At 37.5% G+C, this 18,533-nt stretch overlaps 1 protein-coding gene and 1 long non-coding RNA gene across 3 annotated transcripts in view; one reads left to right on the top strand and one right to left on the bottom strand.

The window, feature by feature from the left end:
• LOC143146124 (uncharacterized) overlaps positions 1–18,533 on the bottom strand; it is a 277,891-nt gene that overhangs the window by 98,807 nt on the left and 160,551 nt on the right. The gene's annotated exons all lie outside the window — the stretch shown is intronic.
• Positions 4,979–12,199, top strand: LOC143145408 (uncharacterized). 2 transcript variants are annotated; one of them, XM_076308757.1, is made up of 3 exons: positions 4,979–7,647; positions 8,293–8,439; positions 9,043–12,199. In XM_076308757.1, exons 1-3 carry the CDS (start codon positions 7,550–7,552, stop codon positions 9,122–9,124), a joined length of 327 nt encoding a protein of 108 aa, XP_076164872.1. In that variant the 5' UTR covers positions 4,979–7,549; the 3' UTR covers positions 9,125–12,199. The 2 variants fall into 2 exon arrangements, 1 of the variants encoding a protein (XP_076164872.1); XR_012991677.1 differs by having other exon boundaries at positions 8,328–12,199.

Below are 18,533 nucleotides of genomic sequence, written 5' to 3'. Positions count from 1 at the left end.
AATTATAGGATTCTATTCGAAGAAAAAGATACAATTGTATTTTCCAGGTACACTAATGCATGAAATTATTTCCAGATGTAATCATAATTATATCCAAAATTATACGATTCTATCCTAAAAAAAAGATACAATTGTATTTTCCAGGTACACCAATGCGTCAAATTATTTCCAGATGTAACCATAATTATATCCAAAATTATAATATTCTATTCTAAAAGAAAAGATACAATTGTATTTTCCACCAATTTTTTGTGAAATTATTTCCAGATATAACCATAATTATATCCAAAATTATAGGATTCTATTCTAAATAGATATAATTGTATTTTCCAGGTACACCAATGGGTAAAATTATTTCCAGATGTAACCATAATTATATCTAAAATTATAGGATTCTATTCTAAAGAAAAAGATACAATTGTATTTTCCAGGTACATCAATTTTTGGTGAAATTATTTCCAGATGTAACCATAATTCCAAAATTATAGGATTCTATTAAAAAAAAAAGATACAATTGTATTTTCCAGATACATCAATTTTTGGTGAAATTATTTCCAGATATAACCATAATTATATCCAAAATTCTAAGATTCTATTCTAAATAAATATAATTGTATTTTCCAAGTACACAAATGCGTTTCGAAGATACAAATTTCATCAGCGATTCCTCGACTAGCACGGGACCAGACGTAGCGCCGATCAATTTCCCATCGATCGCATCGACGATCGCCGATGACCGAAGATGGGCTGCGTACGAGCGTGCCTCGATCTCGTTTACCTTCGCAAGTACGTTTCCACCTGCTTCGTGGCTTTCCGCGGAGAGAAAGAAGCAAAGAGAGACAGAGAAAGATAGAAAGAGTGAAAGAGAGAAAGAAAGAGACCTCGTACGGGCCGCGGTCGCGATGATCGTTTTCTCGCGAACGGTGAACCGCGTGCTCGCGATTCCCAGTCGTCGCGGACGACTCCGTGCCGCGTATGAATGAATTCGTGGAGATTGTGAATCACCGAGAAACGGGGAAAACCCGCCGCGTAGTCGATCGACGTATCGTCGGTGTCGTTCGGGTGATCCGCGATCGGAAACGAATATTTACGAATTCCAACGCTCGGGACTATCGGCTCCGCTCGGTATTTATGATATTTGGCAACCGTCCAGCGACGCTATCTCCGTACGAACAGTGCCTTAATTTTCTTCGGTTAGTCAGTGCCGTGTGTATTTTTAGATACATCGGACAACGGGAATAGACCGCGTCGAACCCGCAACGTTCAATACTCGGGTTCAAATATTTCCCGTTGCGACTCAAGACTCGTTTCATAACGGCTGGCCTGCATCCAATACGCTGTTGCACGCCGTATTATGCAATTAGTATTTTACGGCTCGCGACCGAATCGGAGGGCACGTCGCGACTCGAGTTTCGCGATCCACGATGTTTATTTCGGATACGTGGGTTTTGTGTTGAGGGGAATGGGAGGGATCAAAGCGCGAATCGGAAATTTAGAGGGTTTCTCGATAGGTATGGAGTTAACGGTGGTAGATTGTTGTTGTTCGATTTTGATAAATGTTTTAGTGCTTCTTGGGTACGTTGCTTTGTTGTGATTGTTCCTTGGTTTGAATCGAGAGTGCAAATATCGATTGGTGTACGGTTGAAATAATTGTAGAATTGTTTTTCTACGTTTTTAGTGGTCCTTCTCATTTATCGGTTCAAATCAGGAAGGTAAATCTTCTCGATAAGAATATAATTAATAGTCGAAATAATTGTTCGATTCTTTTTAAACTTTTGTCTACTTCTTCGATATTCTTCTTTATTGGAAGAGTTTATTAGTTTAAATGAAAAATGTGAGTCTTTTACATAGTTGAAATAATTATTGTTCATTTTTCTTTTTTTGTTTTGGTATTCTGAATTATTATAGTAGTTCATTTGTTTGAGTCAAGAAGATGACGATAGGTATATTATTTTCTCGATGGGTACACAATTAGTAATCAAAATAGTTGTTTAACTCTTTTTAAACATTGGTTTATTTCTTGGATACTCTTCGTTATTGTAATAACTTATTGGTTTAAATTAAAAAGTAAAATATTTAAAGGTAACTCACATGCCTGGGAGGATTTTTATAGAGGGTGCATTTTTCCAATCGTTCAGATCGACGACAAACAAATGCTCGAACGATCAGGAATTTACTCTATTTCAAATATGAAATATTTTGTAACGCAAATAAGAGGGAGAAATAGTTACTCCCGATGGAATATTGTACCTATAATCGGTCATGTGTAATAATAATATACCTGGGATTAAAGAAAACCGAAAAAACAAACAAAGTTCAAACATCTCTTAAATCAACAATTTTCAGGAGAAATATCCTAATATTTTTTCGCAGAAGTTAAATTCAAACATTTAGAGAAGTTTTAGCGATAAATAAACTTATTTTACGTTTTTCTCAAAACTATATTTTTCAATCTGATCGACACGAAATCTTCGAAACTACAAATTCGATTTATTTCAAATTGTATAGAAATATTCTGCATAGAGTATTCTACAATGTAGCGTACACTTTTTTAAATATGTTAATTATTTAATTTTTTACAAACATTTAAAGTCGTGTTTTTGGATAAACATGATTATTCTTTCGTCAAACCTCGACCATTTCTTCATTTTAGATAATAGCCTCCAGTCTACAAATCAGCAACATTTGTTTTTTTATTTCAAACCTTCCAGTTCTTGTCAACAATGTTTCATCAGAAGGTGAATATTTATATTCTCCGAAAGAAAACTACATTTTCAATTCGGTAACTACTTGGAAAAAAATTCGCAAAATTCACCCATTTCTTGACGTCTCGAAGCGACGAGACGGTGGTAGATTATTATTGTTTCGTTTAATAACTTTGTCATTCTATACGATTTTCACTTTCACAAAATTCTAAAACGAAACTAAAAGTTATATTTATATTCTCCGAAAGAAGACTACACTTTTCATTTCAAATTACCTGTAAAAAAAATTCGCAAAATTCACCCATTTCTTAACGTCTCGGATCGTTGAGACGATGGTAAATTATTATTGTTTCGTTTAATAACTTCGTCATTCTGTACGATTTTCACATTCGCAAAATTCTAAAACGAAACTAAAAGTTACATTTCTATTCTCCGAAAGAAGACTAAATTTTTCATTTCAAATTACTTGGAAAAAAAAATCGCAAAATTCACCCCTTCCTTGACGTCCCGAATCGTTGAGACGGTGATATATTGTTATTGTCTCGTTCAAACGGACAGTAGCCGATGCAAGTGTTTAAAAAAAAAAAACTGTTCACGTTTTCCGTGATTCTGCTGGCCGATCGAAATGCGTGAAAACGCCTCGTCCCGTAAACCTAGTGTTAAACTGTTTCGGTTTGAATGTCCCCGTGCAGGACGTGCACACGGGGGTACCTTTCGCGATATTTGGCCCATCTCCAACGCGCGTTTTCCGGAAGAACAGCGCGCACCGAAAAAGGGCCGCGTGCTTCTAACCGACCACCCCCACCCCCTCCCCATCCTTCGAGTAAGCCGATGGAAATGCCCTCTTTGCCGAGGGGTGAACTTACGCTGCCAACCCCGATACTCGACTAGAAAGGACGTCACCCTCTATGCTCTCGTGCGACCCGCTCCCGAATTGCGTCGAGCGAAACGAGTACGGCAAGTTTCGGCCCTCCAAAACAAACAGAAACGGTCTCTCGTTGCGCGGGTAAACGACAGCGAGCCTGATCGCGATACGATAACGGACATTATTTTTTAGCCGGCCCCAACGGCCCCCCACTCCTTCAAAGAACTGGAAGGTTCGAAAGAAAAAAACAAATATTGCTGATTTGTAGACTGGAGGCTAGTATCTAACATGTAGGAATGGTCGGGGTTCGAAGAAAGAATAATCATTGTCGAAGATTACGAATCGATGGAAATTTCACTGTAACCTGTAACATCTGTATAAATAAACGAGTCGACGAGAACGGAAATAACGAAAGTACATGGATTTCGAGAAAGAAAAAATGGATCGGGTGAAATTTATGGGAAGATAATGACTCGAATGGATCGTGATTCTTTTGTGTTTCTTGTTTGAAGATATTTCGAGGTGATTTTGGAAGGGTTATTTTGAAATTTTTAGTAATCGTTAGAAATTAACTTGGGGTGAATTGTTGTGGATTGTGTATGGTAAATATTCTGTGGAAAAATGCGAACTGAAACCACTCAGTTCGATAGAGATCGTTGGATACTGTTTTTTGAAGAATGACAGCTTCTGATATCAAGCAGCATACTTTATCGATAAATATTCACTTGTTTGAAGAAGTTTACGCTAGAGAATCTAAATATTCACCAACCGAGTACAATTATAAATTTCACCGGAAATTACAGTCGCGCCCAATTAACGCTGCAAGGATAATATTTTCTACCAAGCATTTATCCAAGCACGAAACAAGTTTCTTTATTTCCCAGATCAAAAGATACACCAAAAACTTACACTTTATGTACATACTGGTGAAAAAGATCTATATACCGAAAAAATAGAATCGAAATAATTGGAAAAGTTACTTCGATCAGAAATTCGTGAAACCCCTAAGTTAAAACCTCGAAGAATCATCCATTCCTGAAATCCATTCCACTTCATTAATCGTCCGCTGTATCGCGACAAAAATTTGCGAAAACTTGATAATTTTTCAAGGAACTTGGGTTTTGGTTCAAAGTCCATTCAAAGTGTCATTTAATTTCGCGTAATAGTGTCCGTCACAGTTGCATAAATTTCAGTCATCCAAGGCCACGTGGAGACGCGTTGACCCGTCGTGATTCATCGGTTCATCTGTTTCGCGACGTTGAACGCGTCTCTCGTTGAAAGCACCCTTCTTTCTCGCGACAAGGAGCACGGGAGTGGGGGAACGGGCTAGAGTGGTGGGGGGAGTGGTGGGGGGAATGGTGGGGGGAGTGGGAGAAAAGGAGCGCGACGAGAGACAGGCCGGAGCCGGCCGGCTGAAAAAGACGTCCGGTACTTCTTTCATTGACCCGTTCCCGAGGTCTTGATTGTGAAAGCTTCGTCGTCTTATTTCAGCGTCGCGCGAACGAAAGGGGTGGACGAGCGAAATGGAAATGAAAACACGATGTGTCTGGGCCCATCGAAGCGCGGGATCACGGCCGTGTTTCGTGATTCGTGGTTAACGCGAACGGTTTGTTAAAGAAATGAATTTAAACTCGCGGGCTGGTAACGACCACGATGAACGTCGAACAAACGACCAGCGACGAATCGAGAGGTTTAGGCCCGCGAGACACTCTCTTAACTCTTTGAGGCGTACCGTTGTTAAACTTGCGAAGTGATAGAAAGTAATTGGAAGTAAAGCATAGATTAATTTGATATTTATTAGATGGAATATTAACGGTTAATTGCAATTTGTACCGTTGCAATAGAATATTAACAGTAAATTGCAATTTGTATGGAGTTATTTTAATTTTTCACGGTGGAGGTTTGGAAAATATTCCACCATGTGTGTCAGGGTATTAAAAAGGTGGGACTTATCTTAACTCACTGTGTCCCACTATGCCCTCTTTGAAGTACACTTGTTAATCTTTTGAAATGATGCAAAATAATAAAAAGTAAAACATAGATTAATTAGATATTTATGAGATGGAATATTAACAGTAAATTGCAATTTGTATGGAGTTATTTTAATTTTTCATGGTGGAGGTTTGAAAAATATTCCATCATGCGTGTCAGGGTATTAAAAAGGTGGGACTTTTCTTAACTCACTATGCCCACAGTTGTTAAACTTTTGAAATGATACAATATAATTGCAAGTAAAAGAATAGATTAATTAGATATTTAATTACAAGATGGAATATTAACACTAAGTTGTAACTTGTGTGAAGTTATTTTAATTTTTCATGGTGGAGATTTGAAAAGTGTTCCACCATAAGTGTCAGAGTATTAAAAAGATGGGACTTTTCTTAACCCACTATGCCCCAAAGAGTTAACTCTTTGAAGTACAGTTGTTAAACTCTCGAAGTGATGCAAAATAATTAAAAGTTGCAACTTGTATGGAATTATTTTAATTTTTCATAGTAGAGGTTTGAAAAATATTCCACCATGCGTATCAGGATATTAATAAGATGGGACTTTTCTTAACCCACTATACCTCAAAGAGTTAAATGGGGAGACTCGAGTAAACGGTTAAAATAAAAGTGATTCTCGGAAAATATTTTTCAACCGTAAAATCTCGATGAAACTTCTCGTCACTTTCCGTATATTGTTTTTTAACAATTCGAAATATAAATTTCTCTTCTTTGTTACAATTTATCGGCTTTTAGCGAAATAATAAATGTTATTCTCCGTGGACCTTCCACGTCGATGGTGTGCAGTCTGGTATTTTTTTGTGCTGGTCTAGAATAAAAAATCAAACGGAGTTTTTTTTTCGCAATAGAACTACGCGTCGTGTAAACCTATATTCTGTTTAAAAAAAAAATATGAAAAAAAAAAAAAAAACACACCGTGTACCAATTTAGAAAATTGTTACTCGAAAGTTCTGTAAAAGTTTCCTATACAGTTTCTGATCATTACTAATTATAACTTAGCTTCACAAGGGTTAATACACAATGAAGATAATTATGAGAATGAAGTTTTACGCGATGATGGATGCACATTTCACCCGGCTTTACGGTCCGTCCTCGTCAGTTCTAAGAACTGACTCTGAAACGTGTACCGCCTCGACATTACCTATTTAAAATAAATAAACGTATACGAGTCAAGTGTAATTATCTCGCTCGCACTCAATATTTCTCCTTCTAACTGTTCATCCATCTCGAGACGAACAAGAATTCTTGGAACATTTACCACCCGCGATTACTGTCCAAATATGGTTCAACCTGAAGACCTTAAAGCACTACTATAGAGTAGCGATATAAATCATAAAACGACATTGAGGCAGAGTTAAATGTATTCATTTCGTCTTCTATTCTCATTATCGATTATTATTATCCATGCAACGATCTGTCGAAACAAGCCAAAACAAATAATACGATACTAATACACATTCGAATTCGAACCGAAAGTGTTAATCTCTGTAGCTATCACTTCTCGAATTTTTTCAAAGCTGAACACTTTTTCAATTTTCACCACTGTGTTATCAGTATTGCTTATATGGTGTTCAGAACACTACAGACAACCGTAATTTTTTTTTAATCGAGTTTCAGTGTTTGGAAGCAACCGTAGGGGAAAAATGATGAGTAAATTAATAGATAGGGGCTAACTCGCTCAGCACTATTATATTATAGATGCTGAGCGTTAACCTAGTTCAGCAGAAAGGGAGTTACATTCGTGTGGATACGGTGGGAATCAGGTTTTCCAGGGTACAGTGAAACATAGTATTACATTCAAATATGTTAAGTGTGGTAGCGCCTGACTAGATGCGGAAGAAGTCGAAAAAAACTTTTATTCTTTTCACGTTTTGACCCCGATATGGGTTCTCCTTCGTTCTTACGAATTTTTATCTGTTGCTCCCATTCGTCTTAAAGATTGGCGTAGAGAGAAGAATCTAGATTTAAGACGAATGAGAGCAAAAAGTAGAAATTTGCAAAAAATTTTCAAGCAGCTGCTGCTTGAAAAGCCTTACTCGAGAGTCCACTGGCAGTTCTGGGACGAAACTCGGTAATTATGCTTTTAGTAACGAAGAAATTACTCCTTGCACACTAACGTTTCGGATGAATAAGAGCAGAAAATGATAAAAATTGTCATTAATTTTGACGTTATTTTTAGAGTTAAATATTTCCTGTCATTATTCTACACTACCGGTCACGAGTCTTTCTGCACTCGGCAAATTCATGTAAATAGCTAATTAACGTTATTATAAACGAACATTTTCCAAGGAAAATAATATAATATCTAAGTTTTAAACTTTTTGTTTCGATGAATTTTATGGATTAGTGTTTAAGAAGCAACTTCTTTAAAAACAAGACTATACTTTGAAACGAACGAGAGTAACAATTGAAAATTTTTGCATTAATTGTAAATGTAAATATCGGTTGTAAATTGCTCCAGTTTCGTATTAACTTTTCGATTAATCATTTCATTGATCTAACGAGTTAAGCTGCATCTACATTATACAAGAAAACATGGGTTATATAACCGATTTGTTTCTAACTTTGTTATACGGACGTGTTATTATAACTTGTTAGTAGGACTCGTTAAACTGAGTCTACACTATATAATAAAATACCTTATACAGTGAAGTTATATAACTTGTTAGAAAATAGAAAGAAGAAATATCGTGTAACGATGTATAACATTTTTCAGTTATATAACCAGTTATTTATATGTTATCCGTCCAGTGTCGGTAAACTTTGAAAAATCGAAGATCACGTTGCATAGACCATTCAACGAACCGATGAAAACCATGAACTGTTATGGGAGAAGAACGAAAACAATCAGAGACTCTTTCGGGTGAGCTTATGGAGTTATCGATCGAAGTCAAATATTAAATATTGTTTAAATATTATCTTCAATTTTGTTACGTTCAAATTTTTTTAGCTATTAATCACAGTAACGTTTGCTCAAATGTAAATAAATCAGGGGGTTGATATTGAAATCATCGTGGAGCAGTTAGTGATTGTCGAAGTATTCGACAAAGAAAGAGAACAAACATAAAAAATTTGTTACTTTTTCACTTTATCTTTATAATAACGGTACGTACGTATCGGTGAGATTCTTACGATGAAAACGAGTCCAAACACGACATAAATCGGACGAACTTCCCTTGCAACGAATTTAAATATTTAAATTAAAGGAAAATAATAGAATGGCAGTCAAATTCCTCCAATTTGTGTCGTGTTTAGACTCATTTTGCTCGGAAGAACTTCGTTGATCCGTTTGTATCATTGTTGTAAAGATGAAGTGAAAAATGTGGGCATTGAAATTTTTCAAATTGGATGATTCATCGTGATACGTGCGGCTTCTTTGATGTCCTCGAGCTTGATCATTACTGCACGGTTTACTATTTCTTTCTCCCTTACTCTTGCTGTATTTATTTACTGTCTTTGTTTATAGGTTCCGCTCGGCAGTGTACAGTGGGGGAACGATGGGGGATAGGTCATTGAAGTTTAAACGAGACAACTCTATTAAAATTTAATCGGACATTACTGTATTTATTTATTAGTTATTTAGCTATTAATTACTAATTTATTTTGTTATTGGTTATTCAGTTATTAGTCATTTAGTTATTAGTCGTTTAGTTATTAGACATTTAGTTGTTAGTCATTTAATTATTAGTTATAGTTATAGCTATTTAGTTATTAGTTTAATTTTGTTATCAATTATTTAGTTATTAATTTTCTAAATACAGAGTGGGGTGCGGAATCAGTCGATTGATTTATATCGCGAAAAACGTGCACCACGTGAACCTATGGTTATTGAATATACACTATTATAGCTTCTTTTGGTTAATAACGATCACAGCACACTGCTGCCAGAGCTACAGCCTCAATGCTTGACGATATGATAAATACTGATTGCTACATCGCAGGAAAAAGTCATATAACTTGTTATATAACGGAAAAAAATGTTACATAACACATGTCACATGACATTTCCCTTTTCTTTTTTCTTTTTTTCTACCAAGTTATGCAATTTTCTCATATAACGTGTTTTATCGAACAGTGTTGACGAAGCTTTGCGTTTGCCTTTTCGGTTTGCAAACGCGATCAATGAACGAGCCGTGTAACCTCGAAACAGGGGAATTCTGATGATTTGACAGACGTGCACGATACCACGGCCGATTTTAGGCATCCTCAGATCATGATCAAGGACGTGACATCAAGGAGCATCGCAAATGAGTCTCACGGTTTTGGATCGAAATCATCGTAGGATTTCAGTGTTCGAATCACTGGCTGCAACCCAGAATTGAATCCCCCGTGTATCTCCGTATTAATTCCCGAACAACTTCACATGAGAACAATTTGTTTGCAATTTTGATCTTGACGCGTCTTCTAAATAGTAAAGTGTCAAGGTCGTTCAGAAATTTCAGTGAAGGAAACTCGGTGAATTTTGCGATACGAAGTTTTTTTTTGCCTTGTTCTTTTGCAAAATAAATAAGTATAAACAAGCCTCGTTACGTATAAGAAATCCACAGAAGTGTGACTTAGGTCCTTGTTATTGCCTGCTTCGATAATTGTGTATACAAGAGTACACGTCACTGATTTTTACCAAATGTAAACATGTTGTCAGTATGAAGATTTCGAATAATTTTTTTCTGTATATAACATAGTAACTGGCCCATTGCTACAATGAATTCTGTTTATGGGTTCAGTGTGCAGATCGTAGCATCTAGTGACAATTTTGTGCAACTTTGGAACTAGAAAAGATATTGAAACGAAAGTTGTGTGGAAAATATTATTTCTACGATTTGTCTAATGTTTCTACAAATATGGACGTTTGCTGACAGTTAAGATGCACGTGTAACGTACGAATTTAAAAACTTCTGACCTTTTCATAGTCGGGGAAAAATATATCCCCGACCAACAACGATTTTCTACGATCTTGGCAAATATAGATGGTAGATAAATGGTAGATGGTAGATGGTAAATGGTAGGTAGACTTTTTCCCAGCTGCCTTTTGGCGACCGGCCACGATCTTGGTTTTTAAGTTCACCCGTTATACGTCTTAGTTGTCAGTGTTTGTCCAGGATGATTTCCTCGCCAGTGCACAAAAGACGTCGCCTAAACACCCCAGAGATAATCTCGTGTTTGTACTTGTACAGTGATGAAGTGATCGATGTCCCTGTTGCGTCATTGATTGGTCGACGACGATCACTGCAGTAGAGACTGTTGCACTTTTAACGTGTGTGAACGAAAAACGTGAACGATAGCATTGTCTTCGAGTTCATTGGTGACAGAATCGTCCTGTAGAAACTGTAAATGAATTCAACGATCCGGATCGAAGAATTTAGAGACACTTTGATAAAAAAATAAAAAATTAAATTTCTCATAGAAATAGTTCCTGAATATGTAGCATCGAGAACTTAGCAAACAGTAACAATTTCAAAAATAGTACGTAGCAAGAAATAATTTTAGCACGAATATAATAAAAAAATAGTCCTGTAAAACGTTCCATTTTGTACATGGTTAAATTTTTGGTTATACATGGTTAAAATTTATCGTTTATAATTTGTTAAAAATATAATGCTTATTGCGATAAAGAAAATGGTAAAAATTCTTTACACTTGAGGAGTATGTTTGGAGTCTTAGTCTCGTATTTTTACTAAATGGAACGTTTTACAGGACTATTTTTCCATTATATTCGTGCAAAAATTATTTCTTGCTACGTAATGTCTTTGAAATTGTTACTGATTGTAAAGTTCTCGATGCTGCATCGTCTCACGCATTACGCTGCGGCGTTTGCATTCTTCGTGAGACGCTAAAGAGATCTCTTAAGGAACTGTTTACATTATAGACACACGAGATGTTTATCCTACAGTCTAGATAAGCCTTCCACTAATCGTAAGTCCTCTATTTTTCATCTGTATTCAGCTCTATCAGTTCCACTTGAGAGTTCGGAGCGAAATAACTAAAGAATCTATTTTTAAACGTTCTATTCAAGTTTTCGTTTCGTTCTGTCCCATTTATTGATATTTCATGCGTTCTGTATATTACATGTATATATTTACCAATTGTTTCGCTAAGTGTAAGTTACATTTATGTTCTGCATTTGTATATTTGGTAGAACTGAATATAATATTGGCATCACTTTTTTGGTTCAAAAGTTACACAAAAATGTCACTAAATTTTTCGATCCGAGCCATTGTACGGTGGTTGTATGCTTACGTTGCCATGGACGCGTAGCTATAGTAGTAGTAGCAGTTTTTTGTAAAACTTTCGAAAACTAGGGTCGAGCTTTATATGTATAGGAAAAAGTTGTTTAAAATGATGAATTTTACAACATATTTAAATTTCATAAAAATCGACGAAGTATACACTTGTGTGTACAATTATCCTGTTTTCTTGCTACATTTATTCAAATAAATTACTCAGAATGTGTGTGTGCATGTCTATATATATCTACGCTAAGATTGATTCACAAATTCCTAGTATGTAAATTCTAGAAAATATTTTAATATGGAAATAAGGGAAATACATTTAACGTGACATAAAATTGTACAAATATTTTGTCTAAATTTGTATTCAATTTATTTGTATTAAAAGGGTAACATTCTGTATAGAAATAAAGCAAAGTTTCATTTACCATCTCCAAACATATTCACAGCTTTACGAAAACCAACTGTCGAAACAACAAATATGTAAATATTTTGCATTGTAGAAGGCTATTTATCAGGAAATTACATCAACGTAAATCGATACTGGCGTTGATCAACTGCTCCACCATTGTCCTTGAAAATATACCGGTATTATTTTATGAATCAGCTTTATTTAAACCATCGGAGAATTAACCGAATCGCGAAATTATTCACGATTTCGTCTATCTAATTTCTATAATTTTATCGCGAAATCCCTGTTACCTGTATCCCTATAACCAGATGGGTTCGTATAATAGGCATCCATCGATTATCCCCACCACCTTTAATTTTTCGTTTAAATAACCAGAATTCTCGTTCAAATAAATGAATTCAATCGTACATTCAACCGATTCTTCGGATTATAATGATATTTCAATCTTTATGAAAATTTGTTCCCATTCGTTGTCGCTTTAATTTTGTATTTCATAATTTTAAATTCCATTCTCTCAACATTAAGAACGAACACTCTAGAAAAGTTGCTCAATGCTTTTCAATCTCTTTGAGATTTCAAAGTTTTCCAAAATATCGAGCACAATTCTCTAACGTTTTGAATCATTACTAGAAGTCACGTTTGCAAAATACAGTTAAATACAATTAGCAGTAGTACTAAATTCAGAGATTGTTTCATGACTGAGATGTATCTACAACACTTGATTAATTTTTTCTGTTTTCATTTTCGTTCCTAACTCATGTTTTTACAATCGTAGTGACACTTGGCAATAGTTTGAATAATATCAGTCCGATAGAAGTTGGCTAAATAATCCATTGATGAAAATTTCTTATTCCAGTCTTATTTAATAGGTTGTACAATAAGTTTTGTCGTTCGATAGAACTTATTGAACAGTACTATATTGAACAGTTGAGTACTATTTTTTGTCCTTCGATAAAACTTATCGAACAGTTGAGTACTGTTTCTTGTCCTTTGATAAAACTTATTAAACAATACTATATTGAACAGTTGAGTACTGTTTTTTGTCCATCGATAAAACTTATTGAACAGTACTATATTGAACAGTTGAGTACTGTTGTTTGTCCTTCGATAAATCTTATTGAACAGTATTATATTGAACAGTCGAGTACTGTTGTTTGTTCTTCAATAAAACTTATTGAACAGTACTATATTGAGCAGTCGAGTACTGTTGTTTGTCCTTCAATAAAACTTATCAAATAGTACTATATTGAACAGTTGAGTACTGTTTTTTGTCCTTCGATAAAACTTATTGAACAGTACTATATTGAGCAGTACTTATTGAACAGTTGAGTACTGTTTTTTGTCCTTCGATAAAACTTATTGAACAGTACTATATTGAACAGTACTCAAATGTAGTACAATATAAAACTTATTGAACAGTACTATATTGAACAGTACTCAAATGTAGTGCAATATAAAACTTATTGAACAGTACTATATTGAACAGTACTCAAATGTAGTACAATACAAAACTTATTGAACAGTACTATATTGAACAGTACTCAAACGTAGTGCAATACAAAACTTATTGAACAGTACTATATTGAACAGTACTCAAATGTAGTACAATGTAAAACTTATTGAACAGTATTATATTGAACACTACTCAAATGTAGTACTGTTCAATGTAGTACTATTCAATAAGTTTTATCGAACGACAAAACTTATTGAGCGATCTAGTACCATACAGTTCAATAAGTTTCATCGAATGACAAAACTTGGTATCTACCATCTGTCAGCCAATTCTCCCAATTTGAAGCCGAAACGCAAAACCACATTGAACCATCCGAACAAGTCTACGAGCAGCTCGAATAATCGGAGATTTGCGAATACCGTGGCGCAGAACAGGCCACATATGTGGCCAGGTCGCGATAAAATCAAAAATCTCACCGTGAAACAGAGCTCGAGCGTCGGCGGGGAACGTCTTATGAAAAATTCAATATTCTAAATAGTTCGCGTGTCCCGGTGGTCGGTGAATCATTTCACCGCGAATTGAAAAGGTCTGGCCGGGGACGAACCAACGATGGATACAGACATCAAGCAAGATATCCATCGTGAGGAATGGTGTCCCCCGAAACCTCCCACCCGGTGTTCTTTTTCGCGGATGACAGGATCAAGCTGAAAGGACTTGAACGCCGGGGATCCTGACACCTTCCTCGTTCTCCTGGAACCCTGTCACATTTCCCGATCGACGAACGTCGAATTAATTTTCAAATTTTCCCCAATTTCGCGCAGTTTCCTCTTCTCTCGGTCTCGCGAACCCCTGGATCGTTAACGCGCTTCCGGGACGGGGAATTTAAATTTATCTTTGTGGAATATTTATCCAGAGACGGTGTACTCTCCACGTGGGCATGTTTTCGTGGCAGTGATCCAGACTCTGATGGTTTTTTCTTCTTTTCTTCTTTTTTTTTTCTCCGGAAGGACCCTCATGGAGCGACGATTACGTTTCACCTCGCGATATTGGAGGTCGATTTTCCACATTCGAGTTACCATCGAATCATGTAGCGAAATAGATTCCGGGCTTTTCTATTTCCTTATCGAAATCGTCAAGCTCTAATGCACAAATCTCATCGGACGAGCGAAAATTAAATCCGACCGTAAGGGAGAGGGGGAGGGTTAATGTGCTGAAAAATAATACAGGAGGGAGACACGAGGTTGTAACAAACGTAGAGAAATGTCTAATCTTTGTTTTTCCTACGAATTGGAGAAATATGAAGTATCGATACCATGTGAAGTTATCAGTTTTGGAGAATGCAACAGTGAGAAGTAACGAGGAATCTTCGACCCAAATGTTAACCCTTTGAACTCGAGAGGAGACCCTCGATCACCACTCGATTCAGTGAACTTCTTTCAATTCGGAAAAATGTTGTGACTTGAAATTCAAATTGAAAATTAGGTATTATATTCTTTTGAGATGTAAACATGTGTATGTCGAGTATTGAAATAAAAATATTCCATTCCACATTAATTTTGCGATTTACAAGATTTCATCGAGGCGCCAGTCTCAGGTAGCAAAAACGCTTCGAGTGCAAAGGGTTAAGAGACGAAACGACACAGAGGAATGAGATTATGCGACTACTCGAACCCATCGTTGAAAATAAAAATCGTAAATGTAACGAACAATATTGTGAAAGTAACTCAAGAACCAAGTTAGCGGTGTGTTTAATATTAGTCATGGACGCTATCGGAGGATAGCGGGAAAATGAAATGGCCGACAGAGCTGCAACAGAAGCTACAATCAACCCGGAGAATAGTAGTTCTGTGCCAGTTCGGTATGAAAAAAATTTTTCGAATATAACGAAAAAGTCATCAACGAAGATTGGAATGGAATTTAAAAGTCTACAGGGGCCAACAAATATAGACAATTCCAAGTTTCGGGTGGAACAAGATAATCTCGGCGGAGAATAGCAAACGCCACCAGCAACGCTTACAATTAGGCCGCGCAAGAATAACTCATAATTGCCTCACGGAAAAAAACAGATCCACCTACTTGTGGAACATGCGGAACCCAACTAAAGCACAGCTCGATTCTTGGAGCAAACCCAGATACGAAGAAACTGCTAAACCGTACCGAGTTTAAACAATAAGAAATTAAGAATAAACGAAAGTATCTCGAGAATGGACGAGAAATTGTTAAATGAATACCAACGAAGATGAAACAGGTCGATAATAATTCATGTAATTGCATACGTATGTATGAATGAAACAAAAGAAGAAAAAAAAAATATATATAACATTTCCAATCCTTTGCACCGTCTCGAGTACGTTCTTTAATCGCAGAACACTCGAGATAATCATGTATAGGTGTATGTATATATATATATATATATATATATATGTATATATATATACATATATATAAAATAAGATTTCCAATCCTTTGCACCGCCTCGAGTACGTTCTTTAACCACACGAACACTCAAGATAACCTCGTTAACCCTTTGATGAAATATCGCTCCGATAAAGTACGAACTTCGCTCTGCAAACATTTGTCTCAAGGGATAAGAGCACACTCACCTAGTTGAAGGTTACACATCAATCGGCGGTAAATCAAACGATTCCTGGCATAAAACAAGAGTAGAAACTTGATCCTCCGCGCACTCATTTTCGCGAGTCATCGACCCAAACTGCCCGCCAAAGAGAAAAGAGAGTTGAACAAAAAAAAAAAAAAAAAAAGAATCGAAGGATCTACGGTTAAAATCTAAACTAATTCTCGCTCGATTCACCCATTTTTCGCAACCGTGTATTCCCATTTGCGGGGGAACCGCCACCGTCGTCATTTTCGTAAAATCGATAACAAAAATAGAAAGAAAATAAAATAAAATACATCGCCCCTTTCAATCATCTCTGTCCACTCGTCGTCGCGCGACGATTTTCAGGCTTCGTTTTCTAACGTAACCTCTCGCTGTTAAATTTCCCCATCTAGTCGTTTTTTAAACGAACGAAACAAGAGAATCGGTTCGTCCCGATCTAACCCAATTTACCATTTTACGTCCGCCATTCGCGTTACGGGTGTCTCTAATTATCGATCGTTTTCTTACAAATCTGTTTAGCTGCAACGAACAAGGCTATTTATTCGAAATCCGTGATTGAATTACACGTTCGCGACGACACCGATCGAACGAAAGTTCCACCGACTCGATTCAAATTTTGTGTTTACGTCGAGAAACATTACCTTGACATTTTTCTGTTCGATCGAACACCTGTATCATCTTACGCATAAATCCCCCCTCCCAACTGCCATCTTCTTCTTTTAAAGAGCGTTTTGTGTACTCTTCTTTTGCGAAGAATTGATGGTAACTCAATCCAGAAATACTCTTCCAAGCTATTCTGCATTTAAACGTGCCACCAGATCTTTTATCCATCGACGGTTAACTTTCTCCTAGCTTCTTTAAGCTCTGTTCGGTTCTGTTTCATATTTCGTGCGGTAATTTTCAGGTTAGGTACGAAAGCAGCTTTCAGGTGTGCCGCGTGCTCACGCAATTATGCAATTATTCTTACGTTACGATACGTAACATTCTTCTTCTAATTTCCGTCATAAAGCGGCTACAATAATAGTAATACAAAACACACTGAAACACAATCAAACCCGGCTGTAACGAGCATCTGGAGACCGACAAACGCTCCTCGTTATAACTTTAACTCCCTCTATCAATGACGAGGTCCAATTTTCATATATTATCGCTAACTCGACATATACATTCACCAAACGGAAGAAACATTCATCCATTAACACGCCTTACATCGGTCACAATTATGATTCGATAAACACCCGTACAAAAAAAACCAAGATCAAAGTACTCGAGATTAACCTCAAAGATTTCGAATTTTCCAAATAGAATCGTACCGATCATCCGCGGTGCACTCGCGACAAGTACAATCGTCGCTTGTGTCGTTGTTCGAAAACGTTTCTCCTTACCAAAAAAAAAAAAAAAAATCAGTAGGGGGGCGCTGCTACGGAGAGTCTAAAGAAACTAAGCGTCGAATTAGGGACAAAGGCGCGGAATCGATTCGTGGATCGAAGGGACAACTCGTGGGTGGAGATACGCGGGTAGCAGCAGGTCGGTTGGCGAGGGCTCTCGGCGGTTCGACGAACGTCATCGACGACGAGCCGGTACCCGCGGTCGTGGTCGTGGTCGTGGTCGTCGTCGTCGTCGTCGTCGACGTCGTCGTCGCCATGGGTGCACGAACGACGGCTGTGTGCCCACGGACTCGCTCGCCGCGGAGTCCAATGTTAGCGCGATCGATACCGCCCGCCCCGAGCGCCCCCCATCCCCTCTCCCCCGTTCCCCCGTCGTTGGAGCTGGGCCGATTTTTTTCCGCTCGACCCTCGCGCATGCGCGGCCGCCCGGGCTTCCCCTTTTCCAACTAGCCCCGTAGTCGGGGGCTGCCGGCGCAGGGAGATCCTGCCGCGGCGACGAGGGGAGACTAGGTTGGTACTCGGTGCCGATGCTTCATTATAGCTATACCGCGGCCCCGGCGCTCGAGCCAGAAACTCCGGGGGCCGCCCCGACGCCAATTTCGAAACGCTCCAACGCCGAACGAACAAACGAAACATACGCGGACACGGCCCGATCACGACCGCGCGCGCGGCGCGGGAAAAATCCTACCGTACGTTTTATCGATCTCGAAGACCGAACCAAGACGAAGATAAGAGGGAACTGGTCGACAGAGGAGGGACAAAGGGATGATCCGAGGGAACGGAGACGGATCGAATTATCAGGATTCGAACTTGGATCGCGTTCGGGTGGAGTGGGGGGCGCGACTACTGGTATAATC

The sequence above is a fragment of the Ptiloglossa arizonensis genome, chromosome 4 (genome assembly GCF_051014685.1).
Source record: "Ptiloglossa arizonensis isolate GNS036 chromosome 4, iyPtiAriz1_principal, whole genome shotgun sequence".
NCBI lineage: Eukaryota > Metazoa > Arthropoda > Insecta > Hymenoptera > Colletidae > Ptiloglossa > Ptiloglossa arizonensis.
The sequence above is the reverse complement of the archived record's forward strand: the minus strand, read 5'-3'. Positions and strand labels throughout refer to the sequence as shown.